The sequence below is a fragment of the Gavialis gangeticus genome, unplaced genomic scaffold, assembly GCF_001723915.1.
Source record: "Gavialis gangeticus isolate Ggan-Ray unplaced genomic scaffold, GavGan_comp1, whole genome shotgun sequence".
Taxonomy (NCBI): domain Eukaryota; kingdom Metazoa; phylum Chordata; order Crocodylia; family Gavialidae; genus Gavialis; species Gavialis gangeticus.
This window is the reverse complement of record NW_017729034.1, coordinates 23011916-23029254: the sequence shown is the minus strand read 5'-3', so window position 1 is coordinate 23029254 and position 17339 is coordinate 23011916. Positions and strand designations below refer to the sequence as shown.

At 44.7% G+C, this 17339-nt stretch overlaps 1 protein-coding gene across 2 annotated transcripts in view; it reads right to left on the bottom strand.

Annotated features, from left to right (window-relative positions):
- Positions 1–17339, bottom strand: part of RBKS (ribokinase) — a 120030-nt gene that overhangs the window by 39153 nt on the left and 63538 nt on the right. For both annotated transcript variants that reach the window (XM_019526839.1, XM_019526840.1), the window contains exon 6: positions 12628–12719. In XM_019526839.1, coding sequence (XP_019382384.1) covers positions 12628–12719 — 92 coding nt within the window. The remainder of the gene's footprint in view (positions 1–12627; positions 12720–17339) is intronic.

Below are 17339 nucleotides of genomic sequence, written 5' to 3'. Positions count from 1 at the left end.
AATATGCCAGTTATCTGAGAGTTATACTTATCTCCAGCCTGGCGGGTTGGAGGTGTCTTTGCCTGGTCGGGCCACTGCCCCTCCCACTGCATCTGGTGTAGGCTTTCATTCTCTAGCGTCAGTGTGTTGGGGGAGAGGGAGGGGAGCCCTGTGCAAGCTGCTTTGCCTCAGGCCATGGTCCACGAGAAAGAACTGAGACTTTGCTCGCAGTGGTGAACCCGGAAGTGCCACGGTGGGACAGATGCTGGCTAATAGAGCATTCCGGATAGTAAAGTGCCCAATAACACAGCTTTTACTGTACTTGATTTTAAATAATGGTGGGAGTGGTGGTGGATACCTATATGCTTAGTGCCCAAATGTGACATTACATTGAATATAATGTTTTGGTTATGGGCTTCCCATAATTTGATCTGTTTTGAAACGGGGAAATAAAAATTTAAACTATTCAACTTGTAACCTAAGGGACCTGGAACAAATTAGCTCTCTACCTCCCAAACCTTAGTAAATCTTTATATCTCTCTGGCCTCTGCCAAGATTCTCTACCCATGACATTTTTTTTGCACGGTCTCTGAGGATCTGGCCTTGCATCCAGGAATTTCCAGGGCTAGATCTTCAGCTAGTAAAAAGTGACATGGTAAGAAAGAAGGTAAACTTTTTGGGGGTAAACACCATCTTTTTCTTCTTTCTGTGTTTATACAGCAGATAGCTCAAAAGGTCTCTAGCCTAAAACTGGGCTCATGAGCATTACTTCAAAACAAATAATAAATAATGACAGACTTATGCAGAGTGACATCCAGTGAAAATCTGGTCTGTGCATCTGTCCCAGTTCCAGATATATGTGTCAGCCTTAAATATTCAAAACCTAATGGACCAAATTTCATTTAAAGAGGAACTATGGCTTGATTGTATCAATTCTCACAAACACAACTTGTCCTACTGAAGTCAGAGAGGCTGCCTGTGTGAGTAACAAACTATACAATCAGGCCAAAAAGACAAGATGTTTGTGGCTTCAATTGTTTCAAATGTCAAAATTCCTAATCAGAACATGCAGGTAAAAATACTTTGTATGCTTAAATAAAAAAGGCTACACTGAGCTGCCTAAAGCTCTTTCTGCAACCCCTCCCCAATATATCTTTTATTTTAAACTAAATATGGGAAATTTCAAAGTCAGAAGCAACTGATAAGTGGGCTTTAGAATGAAGTATGGATCCAACTTAACATTACAACGAGCGAGCCACGCTCTCCAAGTAAAAAGGCAGCAGTAGCTTCCTATTGCACTACTGTGGCAAGTGCCAGGTCAGATAAAGCTCTAGGTATCTAGCTTCCACTAACTGACAATAATATATTATCCCATTGTTTTCTTCTGCATAACTGTACAGCTATCATGATTTTTATTTCTCATTTCAGGTTTTTTTTGTAGGTCTTCCCCTCTTATAATAAAAAGAATTTGCTGATGTAGTTCTCTTCATTTCCCCCAGGGCCTACTGCAACCATTAACTAATTAATCTTTGCTGGATCTGTGCCACCTAGGTCACCATGCTTATGCCTATTTTACAGAAGGGAAAAGGAAGACCCACAATGGTTTTGAGTGATACTTCCAGTGTAACACAAATCACTAGCAAAGCTTTAGACAAGTCTGGTGTTTCTTCCAAATTGGCTTTTAAATGGCCCTCATTAGACGAGAACTTCAGTTCTCCATAATTTTCCAGTCAAATTTGAATCTCAGATGTGTGAAATATGTTGCTACCTGTTCCTGAAAGCTATGCAGCAACAGCAACACACAAGTATGGCTGTAAATTGTATAGTCACAGTGTCTTAGAGGCCAGAACCACATTGTGGTTAGGCACTGTACACATTTGTGACAAAGAAAGTCTCAGTCCTGAGGAAGTACACCTGTATGTGTTTGCCCTTTCCTCAACATTTAAAAAAGATTGAAAAGAGCCACCTCTTTTCTTCCTAAAGGTGAAACTTGATACATGTATTCTGCATTTCTTTTATTAGAAGAATTAGGAGAATAGAGAACTAGCACATTCCTGCAGAAACCTCAGGGATTAGGCTATGTTACATCTGGTGTACAGAAAATTAACATGCCAGTTTCAACAAGCTTGAACTTTCTGGGAAAAGATAAGGCTGAACTACAAGCTAAGCAAAGAAAGAGCTGATAACCTTACAAGATTTGTTCCGAGTATTTTGTTCATGAGCCACATAAAAAGAAAGTCTTGTCAGACATAAAAAATATTTATTAGTGAAACAAGCAAGAGCAGCTTGTAAAGGGCCTTCTGGACAAACTAATGATAGACAATGTACTGATAGCATAGTTTTGTCCACTTCTTTTTAGCACCTGAATCCATATAGAACAGGGGTTGGCACCCCCTGGCACATGTGCCAGAGCGTGGCATGTGAAGACATTTTCCTTGGCATGGATACCTCATGAGGGATGGTGGGGGAGCTGGGAGGAGCCCAATCCCTGTTGTGGTAGCATAGCCTTGGCCCCTTCCCTGCTGTCCGCCCCAAGGCACACGTGTCCGCTGCCAGCAACAAGCTGGGCCAGGGCTCTGCGGACACCGATGCAGCTGCTTGCAGCCTCCCCACTGCCTGCTGCGAGAAGCCCAGCCTCCATGGTGGGTGGCAAGGGCCTGTCCAGAGCCCAGGCCAGCTGTGGCAGGCAGCCAGGAGACTGCAAGCAGTTGCAACAGGGTCTGTGGAGCCCTGGCCTGACTCACTGCTGGCAGTGGGTGAATGCATGCCTTGGGATGGACGGTGGGGAAGGGGCCAGAGCTGCACTGCCACAACAAGGATCGGGCCCTTTGTGGGTCCCCTGCCATCTGCCCCTGGCATGTCAACATCTTACAAGTCAAGGCTGCACGTTTTGTTGGCACTGCCCAAAAATGCTGCTGAGCCCTGATACAGTACAAGATGTGCTCTTATACCAGATAGTGAACGTAGCTGCATTAATACCAGAGCTGTTTAACAAACAGCAGACTATAAAGTGTGAAGTCATATTTAATACATACATGCTTGGGATATGACATCACATGGCAAAGTCTGCGACTATACCTGGCATCTTCAAGGGTGCCTGTACACAACCTGGGAGGCTGCTCCAACATGCTGTAATTACAGCACATCAGAGAAGACTTGATTAATCAAGTTTGCTGGAGTGTGGTAACTATCGTGTTCCAGCCAGCCTCTGCATCTCATGTGTCAGCATCCCCGTGCTTCAAAATGGCAGCAACAGTGCTTTAACTAAAACTCATTTGACAGGTATGCTAATACATGAGATGCTCTGGTGCTTTAATTAGAGCAACTCTCAGAGCAGGTGGTGTGGTGCATCCTCACATGCAACAAAACACTTATTTTTCTCCAGTTAAAAGCAAATGGAAGCTTTACTGATATGCTAGAGGCCTAGGGCTGTATTATTATGAGGAGAGCCTGAGGGAACTGTGCTTATTTAGCCTGGAGAAGAGAAGACAGAGGGGATTTAATAACAGCCTTCAACTACCTTAAGGGGGGTTTGAAAGAGGATGGATCTAGACTGTTTTCAGTGGTGGCAGATGACAGAACAAGGAGGAACAGTCTCAAGTTACAGCAAGGGAAGTTTAGGTTAGATATTAGGAAGAATTTTCTCACTAGTGGGGAAAACACTGAAACAGGTTACCCAGAGAGACTGTGGACTCTCCATCCTTGGAAGTTTTTAAGACCCAGCTAGACAAAGCCTTAGCTAGTTAGGGATGGTCCTGCCTTAAGCAGGGGGTTGAACTAGATGACCTCCTGAGGCTCCTTCCAACCCTAATTTTCTATGATTCTATGATTTACTTGCACAGTATATTCTACACTGTATTATGAGTCAAATTTAGTTTAAGATTGAAGCAAAAATAAATATAGTTATAGGAATGTAGATAATCTTCTATATCATATATTATATATAAACAACCTACACAAAAATAATTAACAGGTGTTGCTTCATTTGTCCGATAGAAAATTTTCAGATGCATAAAACAAAATCAAGCCTTCCTGAGCGTCCTGACAGTGCATCCAATACTTCACTGGAAGTTATTTCCACACCTGAGTTACTGGTCACCTGAATTAACATTTCTGCACCTTAGTTAAAGACTTTAGTTGTAGTTAAAAACAGTCTGTAGGTTTGTGAAATAGGAGCTGCATTACCAGAAAGAACTAACAGATAGCAGAATTGCAGAAAAAGGGTTAGCTTGAGAAGTGGAACAGCAAGACTATTAAAAAGAACGGAAGTTGGTTAACACCTGTGGAGTAAAGAGTTTAAAAGGAATCTGGTAGATTATAATGAGTCAGGAAGTCAAGTGACTTCCTCACTGCTGCCTCAACAGAAATGCTCCTGCTGCTGTCAGTGAGTTGATTTTAAATTTTGGTGGAGTGGAATCAAAAGTGCAGGATGCAACTACACCACTGTAACACCCACTGGGTCCACCTCTGCTTAGAGCACAAGCTTTTGTGAATTGACATTTGCTTCATCAGATGCTGTGAAAGGACAGCATTGAGCAGAGTATATTGTACACTCTGCCGTCAGACTAACAAGGCTAACTACCCCTACCTGAAAGTAAACAAGAGGATGTGCCTGGCTTGTTACTCCATTCAGTTAATCATGAACTATATTATCTATATGTCTGTAGTGACATGAGTTGTAAAATAGCTCATCGTTGAATGGTAGATATTATAATGTCATTGGCTGTTCATCCTTTCTGCAGCTATCAGAATCCTGTGTTTAAAAACATGAGATTAATATCTAGTCATAAATCACAGCGCTGTAGTATCTACAGATACACATTGGCGAACGCAAACTATAAGGAAATTGACCAATTGTATCACAAAGACTCAAAAATATAAATAAGCACAAACATAATTTGGTCTTGAATTTGGCACATCTTAGCAGATGTGCCCATGTTAAACAGAATACCCTGGAAAATACTGAATTGAATCTCTTGTGTATCTGTAAACAGCTAAAAGCAGTATTTTTACTGTGGAAGGACAGGGATGCCCTATCCATGATGATTTCATAGATTTCATAGACATTAGGGCTGGAAGGGACCTCGGGAGATTATCAAGTCCAGCCCCCTGCCCCAGGGGCAGGAAGTCAGCTGGGGTCACAGGATCCCAGCAAGATAAACGTCCAAATGTCTCTTAAAGGAGTCCAGAGTAGGTGTTTGCACCACTTCAGGCGGCAGTCTGTTGCAGGCCTGGGGGGCTCAGACAGTAAAGAAGTTCTTCCTTATGTCCAGCCTGAAACGGTCTTGGAGGAGTTTGTGACCGTTTGACCTTGTCATCCCTTGGGGCGCTCTGGCGAACAGGCGTTCCCCAGATTCTCATGTACACCTCTAATATACTTATAGGCAGCCACCAGTTCCCCCGAGCCTGCACTTTTCCAGGCTGAAGAGTCCCATAGCTCTCAGCCTGTCATCATAAGGCCTATTTTCCTGCCCTCTGATCATGCGTGTGGCTCTCCTCTGCACTCTCTCAAGCTTCTCCACATCCTTTTTAAATTTCAGAGCCCAGAATTGGATGCAGTACTCCAGTTGCAGCCTCACCAAGGCCGAGTACAGTGGGAGGATGACATCCTGGGATTTGCCTGAGAAGCATCTATGGATGCAACCAGCATTTTGCTCACTTTACAAGCTGAAACATCACATTGGTGGCTCATATTCATCTTGTGGTCGATCATGACCCCCAAGTCCCTTTCGGCCGTGGTGCTAGCAAGCGTAGCACTGCCAAGCCTGTAAGCATGCTGCAGGATTTTTTTCCCAAGGTGGAGTACCTTGCATTTTTTGGTGTTGAACGCCATCAGGTTTTCATCCGCCCATTTTCTGAGCCTGTCAAGGTCGGCCTGGATCACCATCCGGTCCTCACGTGTAGATGCTTTACCCCAAAGTTTGGTGTCATCAGCGAACTTGGCCAGTTTGTTTCTGTCACCAATGTCCACATCATTAATGAAGATGTTGAGGAGTACAGGCCCAAGGACACAGCCTTGGGGGACCCCACTGGTCACGGTGCACCACAGTGATTGACTTCCATCAACTACCACTCTCTGGGTCTGACCTCGGAGCCAATTCCCAAGCAAGCGGACTGTGATGTAGCCGAGGCCACAGTTGGCCAGTTTTTCTATGAGATAAAGTCTCCTATGGCCACAGTAAAGGAGACTTTTTAATATTATCATTTGTATTCTGGTAGTACCTAACAGTCCCAAACTAAGGAAGAAGGCCCTTCAAGGCAGAGGTGGGTGGAATACAAGTCTTGGGAAGAGGCCAGTTCAAGACTTAGAGACAGCAGTTTCACTGGAGTGGAGAAAGTGAGAACTAGGTTGCAGAGGACCGAGGATGGAACTGGAAGAGAGGAACTTAAGACAAAGGTTGGCAACATATTCACTGAACACAGTGGTGATGGGGAGAAGAGAGATGGGGAAGGTACACCTGTACTGCTTCTACAGAGCAGGGAGCAGGCTGGATTATTTGAAAGAACACAAATGTTTTTCCTAAGACTTTTCATAGAAGAAACACAAGACTGATGGCTGTGAAGACTGCCAGGAAGAAAGGTATGATAATGAAGAAAAAAATGCAATATTTCCAGTTTGCAGGACAAGGGTTAATTTCTCTTTCCCTTTAAAGGAGCTTCTTCTACATTAAGCCATTACCATATTACAAGTGTACCTTGGAGTGGCACCTATAGTTACAGTTGCCTTATGCTTCTCATTATAAAACCCTGTTTTAAGTTTCTTATAATATTGCTTAAATTTAAACATTTGAGCTAGAATTTTCCATGCCCAGGTGTCAGGCTTAATTTTTTGGAAAGCTTCAACTAAAATGGTTTGACTACTGCTGAGAATGAGGCTAGAGGAAGATTTGTTTTTTCACACGTTAAATCCGTCCAACTATTTTGTTGAGAAGCTCTAGTGCCCTAATGCCATATATTAAATAAGGAATATATGAACTACTGGATGACTTCCTATTCACTGAATGAGGAAGGAATCCTGTCCAAAAACAGCATGTAATCATATAATTAAAAGACTGAATCATAATGCATATGCACAAAACAGGCTATCTTAATTTGGGCATTTTCTAACTTACGAGTACAAGAGTTTGCAGTCTTAACAGTCTTTAAATACAGTTCTTTTGGATGTAACACAATGGGCACACCTACACATGAATTTAAGATGGTTTAAATTTAATGTGCATTAAACTAATGTGGATTAAGCAGGTCTTGGCAGTTGTCTAAACGTGGTGGAATTTGGGACTAACTTTAGTCCCAGGTAGCTTCAGCCCTGTCACGTTCCCCTGTGGCCACTGTGGGGAGCTCCAACCTCCGGACACATGGTTGCCAGCACTTGGCAGCCATGCTGAAGCTAGAGCCGGCTGCCAGCATTTGGCAGCCATCTTGGAGACACACCCCTGCCCTCTGATCCCTGGCTAGCTCCTTCCCTGCCCATGAGCCATTAGTCCAGCACAGGGGCAGCACACAGCAGGACCCTTCTTGCCCAGACCCAACAGCGGTATTCTGCCTGTGCCAGAGCTGTCCCTGCCCCTGCCAGTGATGCCCAGCACCCCGCTGCTCCAGCCCAGCCTCTGCCAGCAATGACCAGTGCCCCATCCTCCTGTTGGCCATGGTGCTGGCCCTGCTGGCCCCAGCAAGCACCTCCCCGCCGCCCAGGCCCCAGGGAGCCATACAACATCCTGCACTCCCTGCTCCAGCCTGCCTACCCTGCCGCCCACACCCTCCTACCTAGGGTTGCCAACTCTGTTTGAATCTATTCTGGGAGGTTTCATCACATGATGTAATGATATTATGACTGATCTACTGTACTGTACTCAGGAATGCAAATGTACATTACTGTTACATTTTAAAAACCCACTAGACTACCGTATAAATTGGATTTAATATTTATTTTAATGAATTTCCTATCATTCATCTCCCAGGTAACTCTCAGCAGTCTCCTGGAAATTATATCCAATTCCTGGAGACTCCAAGGCAATCCCAGAGGGTTGGCAGCCCTACTCCTACCCCCTGTCCACCCCTGGCACCACTCTCAGGACACACACATGGTTGAAACAAAAAAACTTTATTACCCTCACAACATTCACCCCCATCCCTCTCCCCTCCCTGCTCAACAAACAGTAACCCTCCACCACCCTCCCTACCCACCAACAGTAAAAAATCCACTTATAAGTGGCAAACTATAGAGAGAGCAGCCCAGCCATGAGGGACGAGAGGCGTTCAGCCAGGAGCCCTAGGGCTAGACTCCGGCCAGCTCCCTAGTGGCTGGGAAGACCCAGGACTAAATTCCCTGCGTTAATGTGGAGTAATGCATCTACACATGCGTTAATCTGTACTAAATAATCCCACTTAAATTTGATACTTGGTTTGTGTAGATAAAAAATTTAGGCTCGCTGTGACAGGGGGCCATCCCTGGACCTGTCCAATGTTAACCCAACCCTCTGTTTCTGGGTAACCACCCACCTTTCTTTCTTGCCATGACCATGCCTTGATGGAAAAATAATTGTGATATTACCCAAGCGGAAGGCTGCCCATTTACTACCCTGACACCAGGGGTTGCTATCCACCGCTCCAAGCCTCCCCTACACGGTGGCCCATGCCTCGCAGATGGTATGTAAAGAATATCACCTTTAATTCTGATCTGGCCGTGCGCAGCCTCTTTTCCCTCTCAAACATTGGGCTCTCTTAAGCCCTATCTCTACACCCTCTCCGGCATAGAGCTCTCTATAGTCCTATCTCTGCACCCTCCCTGGTGCTGGACTCTCTGTAGCCCTATCTCTGTGCCTTCTCTGGTGCTAGGGTATACACCACAGCATGCCACTGGGAGGCCTCCTTCTCCCCAGTTAGCCTTATCCTGATCCACCGGATTAAAATACAACAAACAAAACAAGCCATTGGGCTATAATATAACACAACAATCTAACTCTCACTTTGTTCCTAAAAAAACCCCTAAACTCCCCCCTTAGCATAGAGGGCCTTTCCAGCCCTAAATACCTTCAGGACTCCTACAGGCCTAATATTCCATATGGGCAGCAAAGCCTGGCAACCAAACATCTCCGTGGAACTTCTCTGCTCGAGCTCCTTCCCTCCTGTCTGCTGCCAGAGGACTAACCCCTGCCAGCCTCAGCCTTGGGACTTATATGTGACCAGAGGCCTATCTCCTTCCAGTCAGCTGACCAGCCTGTGTGGTTGGGCTTTTAACCCCTACCCTTCTAGTACTTGGTGTTTCTAAAGACTCTGGTCTTAAAGTCTCCTAGTAACAGGGCTAGGGTTCCCTGCTACACTCATATAGCCTAAAATTGCCATTGTTAAACTGCATTAAGGGTGCATACGTGTAGACATGTGCCCCTAATGCAGCAGAAATTGGGCTAATCTGCATTAAATGACCATGTATAGATACACCCAATGTATACTGAACTACACTACAGGCGACCCTCGCCATTCGCAGGGGATACGTTCTCATATCCCCCGCGAATGGAGAAATCTGCAAATAAGGCACTGCGTTCATGAATGCCATCTGTGTTCATGAACTCAGTGCCCCCGGCAGCTGGGGGGAGGCATGACTGCTCTGGCAATGGTGGGAGCATGGTGGTGGCAACTGCAGAGCTACCAAGGAGCTCCTTTAAGTGTATTTAAAAAGCAGGTTTGGCATTTGCGAATATTTGAAACCGTGAATGCCAAACCCGCAACTAGTGAGAGTTTCCCGTATATACACTGCCTATACTGACACTGGCTGAGTTGAGCTTTATACTGATGCTAAGCATTTGTTATTACTGATATATCATTTGCACAGAGCTCAGCAAAGGAATTTATAAGAATCATGTTTTTCTTAATTAAACCAGTGTTTAACTCCACTGAATTCAACAGATTTAAACAGTAGCGTAATTAATGGGGGTGAACTGGGCAGCAGTCCTGGGCACTGGCTTGGTTGGGGAGGCGGGGCAGTGCAAAACTAGCTACTACTGCAGCTGGCAGCTGGCTATGCGATTGCCACCGGAAGTGCAGCAGCTGGCACTGCCCTGTGTACTGCTGCTGCTCAGGCCACAAAGCTGCCCTATGCCTTTGGGTTTAAACTGGCATAACAGAGACTGTCATTTAAGCCACTGTATTTCAGTTACAACATTTATGGTGCAGAATTTGTAGTAACTGAGATATGCCAATGCCACTTTTAAAAAGCATTCACATTAATGACCGATGGCCCTTAAGTAAGTGTATGAGTATAGTTCTTTATATTAAAACTTGCAAATGCATATATTAAAACTATTCAAAATTTAAAGTAGTCCTGAAAAGAAGCTGAAAACAGATGGTGCCTGGAAAGATAACATTTGCTAAAAGATATTACAATAAAATACCTTTTAAACTTCTGACATAGGGAAAACAAATGCTTTCCTGCTACCATTTTCTTAACAAAAATAAGTTGACTATGATAAGAAGCTAGTCCCTGAAAATAAATTCTAAAATCAGTATGCAGGGACAAGACAAAGAAAGATATTGTCAATTATTATGCTTCTGGTAGGGAAATGGATTATATTTGAAAGTGCAGAAGGTTGCTAATATAAAGAATAAATTACAAACAAAATGATTAGCTTTAATTCTTGTTCTTAGCAGGTAATGTATTCAGAATACCACTATTGGGTCTGGGCCCCCAAATAAGTCTCTGGCAGTAGATTTAGTCTTTTACAGTGGACAGCCCTCCTAAACAGCAGAGGGCATATTCTTCTGTTTGATAGGGTATAAGAATAAGCTCTTCTGTCTCCCACTGATGGTTGCTTTTTTAAGCTAACAGTAAAAAGTATAAAGAATATAAATTGTGCCCGTACCTCTGCAGGGAAGGTGGGTGAGTGAGTGGGGATCTATTATAATTATACAGCGGCACTTCTTGTTCTCAGAAAGGAACTAATTTTCTTTTCACCACACAGTGGTAATAATATACCCTGACTCCAGCAGGTTAAAAAATCTTAAGGAAAGCCTCTATAAAAAAAACTATCTGGCAGCAAGAAATGGCAACTACAAATTTTAGCATACTTGTTGGAAGGAGCAATAACAGAGGAAAACCAGGTCTAAACTAGTAACAAAAAATGAGTTTGCCTGATCCCTCTGACAAACAAATACCAACACTGGAAAACCCAACAACAATAGAACCTCCCTGCATAATATTTACTAGAGGGGCAAGGGCATAAGGGTGCTTCCTGCTCAAAAAGAAGACCTGTAGCACCATTCCTAGAATAGTGGCCTAAAGCAAAGGCCAGGCCTGAATGTTTTGTGAAAGGAGGTAGAGAACTCTAGATTTCTATAACACTAATTTCCTAGATAGGAATGAACATTCCCTCATCATGGCTCCTACCATCTTTTACAGTTGCTTTGTGATGGCTGCTAGATATAAGTCACAAGAGATACCATTTTCAATTGTGCTGGAAACATCCGCATCCATAGTCTTAGTGAAATGAAATGACTCTGATCTTGCAAGAAATAGCCAATAACTTTGTTGATGTCTAGATGCTGTGGTGAGGTCTACCTTGACCCACTGGAAGAGGTTTTGCTAACACACAGTTCTGACGTTCAGTTGGGGTCATTTAGACTCTTGAAGTGCTAGAAGACATGTGTAGTGGGTCCTTTGAGGCAAGCTTGTAATTGGTTTTAGCACAAAGTTTCAGAAGAGACTAATTGCATTTTGAAGCGATTATTATCCTGGCAACCTGCAGCCACTTGCATTGGTACAGACATCCCACAGCCAGCTGAGTCATAGCTTTCCCTAACGCCCAACACATCTCAAACAGAAGTCACGTCCAGCAGGGACAACTTCCAACCACACAGTGTATGGCTTTTACCCACTGGGCTGCTTCTCACACAACTGTTACAAAAAGGAGGAGGAAAACATAGCAACAGTAACAGCAAAAAACAGGAAAATCAAACAAGAGCCTCATGAGACATGAGCCCAACTTGTCTCTTTGTGACCCCAAATCACGTGTTTTTGGAGAAATAAAATACTGACAGTGGTAGGAAGTGGATGGAAAAAGGAGAGAAAATTTTGAAACTGCTGAACTACAACTGGAAAAAACAGAGATTGAGTGTTGTATGCAAGCGGCAGCAATCCACAGACACCCCTCATTTATATGCAGTCAGAAAGTAACTGGTGGGTCACAGCATACCAAGCTGCTATATCACCTCAGATGCAGCCTGCACACTGCCTGCTGGCAAGGCAGTTTGAAACTGCCACAACTCTATAAGCTAAGGTTATTTTCACTAATCATCTAGAGGAAGCACAGAGCCAGGAATGTGGGGCTACTTTAATATGTATCATATTATTTAGAGCAAACAACTTAGAAGTGTCCTTTTATGGAACTTCTATTCACTCATCCCCTCCCCAGGGTGGCAGAACACAGCTCTCTCTGGAACCTATTAATTCTATTTCAAGTGCCATCTAGAGGGGTCATCTGAATTGGATACAAAGTATTTCTTCTTTCTTACTAGCCCAAGGGGGCCTGCTTTTTACCTCTAGAAGCCCAGTAACAAGAACATGGCTCGATCCCTTCCCTGGTGTATTTCTGGGGACAAAATCCCTTTGAAGTTTTAATGACCATGTCATCCTCTGATAGCTCCTGAGAACATTACCTCAGTTTCGTTGCAGCAGAAGATGTCAGAAAGAGTGTAAAATTGTGGATGTAGGTCAGCCTGGGCTGGAGCAGGATTAAATAAGGTCTTTACTGCAAAAGAATGAAAATAAATTGTCCAAATTACTCGTGTTCACAAGCCATCAATTGGAACCCAAAACTCTCAGTTGCTGTGGCTAATATTTTAGCCGCACCAACTGACTGCCCCCCCATATGCAAGTTACTTACCAATACACAAAAATTAATAAACTTGTTCTCCTTTTACAGGAAAGTTAAATGTTTTACTAATTCTATCATGATTCTCCCTGACTTAACTTTCATCCTTCTGCTTTAAGGAGTGCAGGATAAGTTTCAAGAAGTGTTAAAAAATGATTAACCTAAAAAATCTTGAAGGAGCTGATAGTGATAGTAAACTCATCTTCTATGTGCATTCATCACTAGAAGATGTGGGGATACTTTGCTAGTGGGTGATACTGATATTTACTGACACGAGAAGAATAGCAAGACACAGGCAGGTTAGGATCCAGTCCCAGCTCTGGAGGGCAGTGTTCTTATCAACAGACTATTTTGCCCACTCCTCACACGCTCAATTCTGTCCTGTCCTCTTCAACCTTCCCCTGTCCCAGGCTTCTCTCTTCCTTGCTCCTGGCTCCTTCTTCCAGTCCAATTTTCCATTCTTTAGGATTCTCATCCTCATGCCAGTCTCCTTGCCCAGACATGCCTAATATCAATCCTTGTAAGTACCTGTCCAAATTCCCCTACATACTCCCAGTTTGCTTGCCAAGCCATTCCCAGTTCCACTTCCCTCTCCTCTCCAGTTTTTGCTCAGGCATTTTCATTTCCTTCTTAATTCCTTGTCTGTTCCCCTATTCTCCCCCTCCCAAATTCAGCCCTCAGTTATCCCCCCCACATCTGCCATTTCCCCCTCGTTTCTAATCTCCCCTCCTTGAGCACCTCACCTAGGCTCAGGGCCTTGCTACATGTAACGCTGAAAGCCATACAAACGTTAATCAGCTTAGCGTTGTTCTGCTTAGCGGAGCAGTTATGTATCAAGGTGAAAATCCTTTTCTGGCTGGTCTTCACCTGCACAGCTGTGATTTGCCACTACAGGCTTGGTGAACAGAGGCAGGACTAGGAGCTAAGGGAAGGACCGGCTCGCTGCTTCTGCTGGGCAAAGAGCAGGCCCATCACCGTGTCAGCTGCAGGGAGACCCAAGAGACTAAGGGAAGCAGCTTCCCTGGTGCTCTCTGGTCTCGCTGAAACCGACAGTGGCTCTGTGATGAGAGCAGGGCTGTCGAGCTTAAGCCCTGGCAACCCTGCTCTCAGCACAGAGCTGCCACAGCTTGATGAAGCCAGACAGCCCCCAGCAAAGCAACTTGGTTTTGTTGAGCTGTGGCAGCTCCGCACTGAGAGGAGGACTTCAGCCCGACAGCCCCACTCTCAGTGCAGAGCTGCTGCATCATGTGCAGTGAGACCAGAGAGCCCCAGGGAGGCACAACTCTGCCTGGCTGAGCTCCAGAGAAGCTCCTCGCTGCCCAGACCAGTTTGCTGCCTGAGCTCTGAGGGGCCTGATCCGTTTTTCCTCTGGAGCCCTGACTCAGCAGTGGCCACTGTGTTCTCAGATGCTGAAGGACTTCAACTTGGGCAGAACAGCTGTCTGGAGTGGCCACACCTTAATGGAACGGGGCAAAATTAGGCAGAATGGAGATAATCCTGCCCTGGAGTGCCGTAATTTTAAGATGAATAACAAGTGCTTTAAGCCACTTAAAAGGTGTTAATGTGCAGCTAATCCAGGTGTTAAAAGCTCCAGAAGCCGCCTAAAATTACCATGTAACAAGCTCCTCAGTGTCTCCTGTCCCAAACCCTTGCCCAGATAGCCTTAGTCTCCACTCCATGAGATCCATTTCCCCTCATCAACATCTTATCCCATTTTAGCAGTCCTCTGTCCCATGTTTATTGCAAAGCTTGTCCCAGTGTCCAGTCATGCCTTACAGCTTCCAGTGAAAGTCGGCCTCTCCCTCCTCCCACCAACAGTTTACAGAAGTCCTAGCCACCCCCTCAGCATGCTTCTTGTCTCAATCTACTCTTCCTGTCCAGCACACTCTAACTGCCCCAGTCTATTTCCCACCCTGACATTCACATTCAGCAGCTTCCTTCTCCATGTTGCCAAGATCTTGCAATGGGGTGGTCACTGGTCATAGACAGGACAAGAAAAGCAGGTTACCATCTCTCAGTTTCAGTGCCTAGCTCCTAGGTTAGGGCAGTCACAGCAGGAATTACAGGAACATTCACAATGAACCCTGCTGGCACATGGCCAGTGAAGATGAAAACTTTAGGGAATTTAGCTGTTAAACTCTAGAATGCTTCTACTGAGCATGTGGGAGCTATTTTTTCTCAAAGACGTAACTTGGCCAAGTTGGGCAGATTTTCATACGTACGAGAAAACTGCATCCTAGACAAAATTTGGCAGGGCAGTAGCATTTGTAAGCAACCACTCCAAAGCATGGGGGCACCAGAGTTTCTCAGATAACCATCTGCCAATTTTTTTTTAACATGGGCAAAACAAATTTTCCACAGCTTTTTCCCAATACCAGTAGAATGCTTTTGGCTGGGAGAGAAGAAAAAAACAGCCTCAGGCAACAACCAGTACAGCAAATATCCACTCAAATAGTTAAAGTTTGAGAAAGTTAAAAATATCTGGAATGTGGTATTATAATGGAAACATTCTATGATTCTATGAAACAAGCTTAGTAGTAGGCAATACAACTAGTCCTGCCTATAATACATTTCCAGCTACAGATAAATACATCACAGTTCTTCTCCAGTACCACATTAGTGGATTTAATATTATGATCTTGCATTTTCTATTGTTTGACATTCCAAAGGACTGTAAAGTCCTTTACAGACCTTACATAAATAAGAATCACTTCACCAATCAGTGAAACAGATTCACCACTAGGGAGGGACTTGCCAGCAGTTTAGCAGCAGACACCAACGGTAGACAGTGGTTCAGAGGAGGAATACAGTAGTTGAGTCAAATTTCCAGTGGTATCGATGTACACTGAATATAATTACTCAAGATGGAAACTGGACAGGATTAATACCCCTACTATGCCACAGGATCTTTAACAGCTAGTCCTGTGATATGACATTGGCAAGAACTGCTTTGTCCGTGTGTAGTCTACAAAACTAACATGAGATGCTTTAGTGAGCGTTAGACTAATCTAATGTGCAATAAAGTGTCACTGTCTACGCATGCACAGCAATTACTTCACAGTGTATTAGTCTAATGCGCCATTTTCTAGTACCTGTAGATGCAGATGTTGACCTACACCTCTAGATGTAGATGTTGACAAGGAGCAAATTGTGCCTGATCAGCATAGGCAGCAGGGGGCCACAGGGCACGGGAGGGAGCTGTCCTGGCTTGGAAGAACATCACCTGCCAGCCACATGGAAATCTGGACCCATCCTGATCTCCATGTGGCTGGGAGAGCTGTCCTGGCTGCCAGGACAGCTCCCCACTACTCAGTGCCAGCCTGATCTCCTCCCGGCTCAGATGGAGCTGCCCACCAGGCCAGGATAGCTTCCCTCCCCACCCCCCTCCAGAGCTCGGGGCTAAGACCCCGTGCCTCCTGCCAGTCCACAGCTGGCACCTGGGGGACCCTAGAGCTCCCCCAGCTACTGCAGGGGGCAGAGCAGAGCAGAAGGAGCCCCAGATAGGGCTGCTCCTGTCTGGCTCAATTTACTTCTGATGGGGGCAAGTGTGTAAACATGCACCAGGAAGCCCTTTAATGAGTCTGAATTTTCTACACAGAAAATTCAGGCACATTAACTGCATCTGTAGACAAGCCCACTGAATGGCAATGCAGTGGTCCTTGTCTCTGCCCCTCCACCCCCAATTTTTTTTCAGCAGCAGAACTTGAAACAGAGGTTTGAGGCATCTGGGTGTGCATCTGTTAAACAAAAATAGTCTAGAGCACTGCATTATACATGAGGGTGCTGCAGGCTAAATCAAGGGAAATGGCACTAACAATCAACACCTGGGCAGGAATGAAAGATTCTTCAGTGTCAGATAGCAAGAGGTTCACTTATCTTTGTCTATACAGGGCATTTGAATGTGTTTAGCCTCTCACTTATGGCAAATATGTGGGCTGCACCATTACTGGATGAAAACACATAGCTGCTTGTTACAGGCTGAAAACTGTTGCAGGGCCATTGTTGTCTCCTGTTTGCATGCTGTACTACGTGAGATTACAAACTCCTTTCTTTCCCATTCCATTTGCTGTTAGCTTTTTACACTTCTATTTAATAAGGAAACACTCCAGCATTTCTGATGTGTCAGAGGTCATCCCTTTCCCCCCTGTTAGCCCAAGAAGGTATGGAAAAATAAAATGATTTGCCTCAGACTACACATTGAGTCAGTGGCATAATTGGTAACATAACTCAGAAGCCCTGATTTCCATGTTCACTTCTTTAACTACTAAAATTACTTATTTGTGTGTTCTATAATCAGTAAGTTAGAAGCCCACATTTAGGTTATCCCAGGTATTTCCAGATGACTAAAGTCTCCCATTTTCATTTATATTCTTATGAAAACACTACCCAATTGCCCATCAAGAATGACGGGGGCGGGGGGTGGAGTGGGTGTTGGGCCTGGGCCTACTCACCACCCCCCCCATGTTACCGGCAGGAAGCAGGTGGGGGGGGGCTATG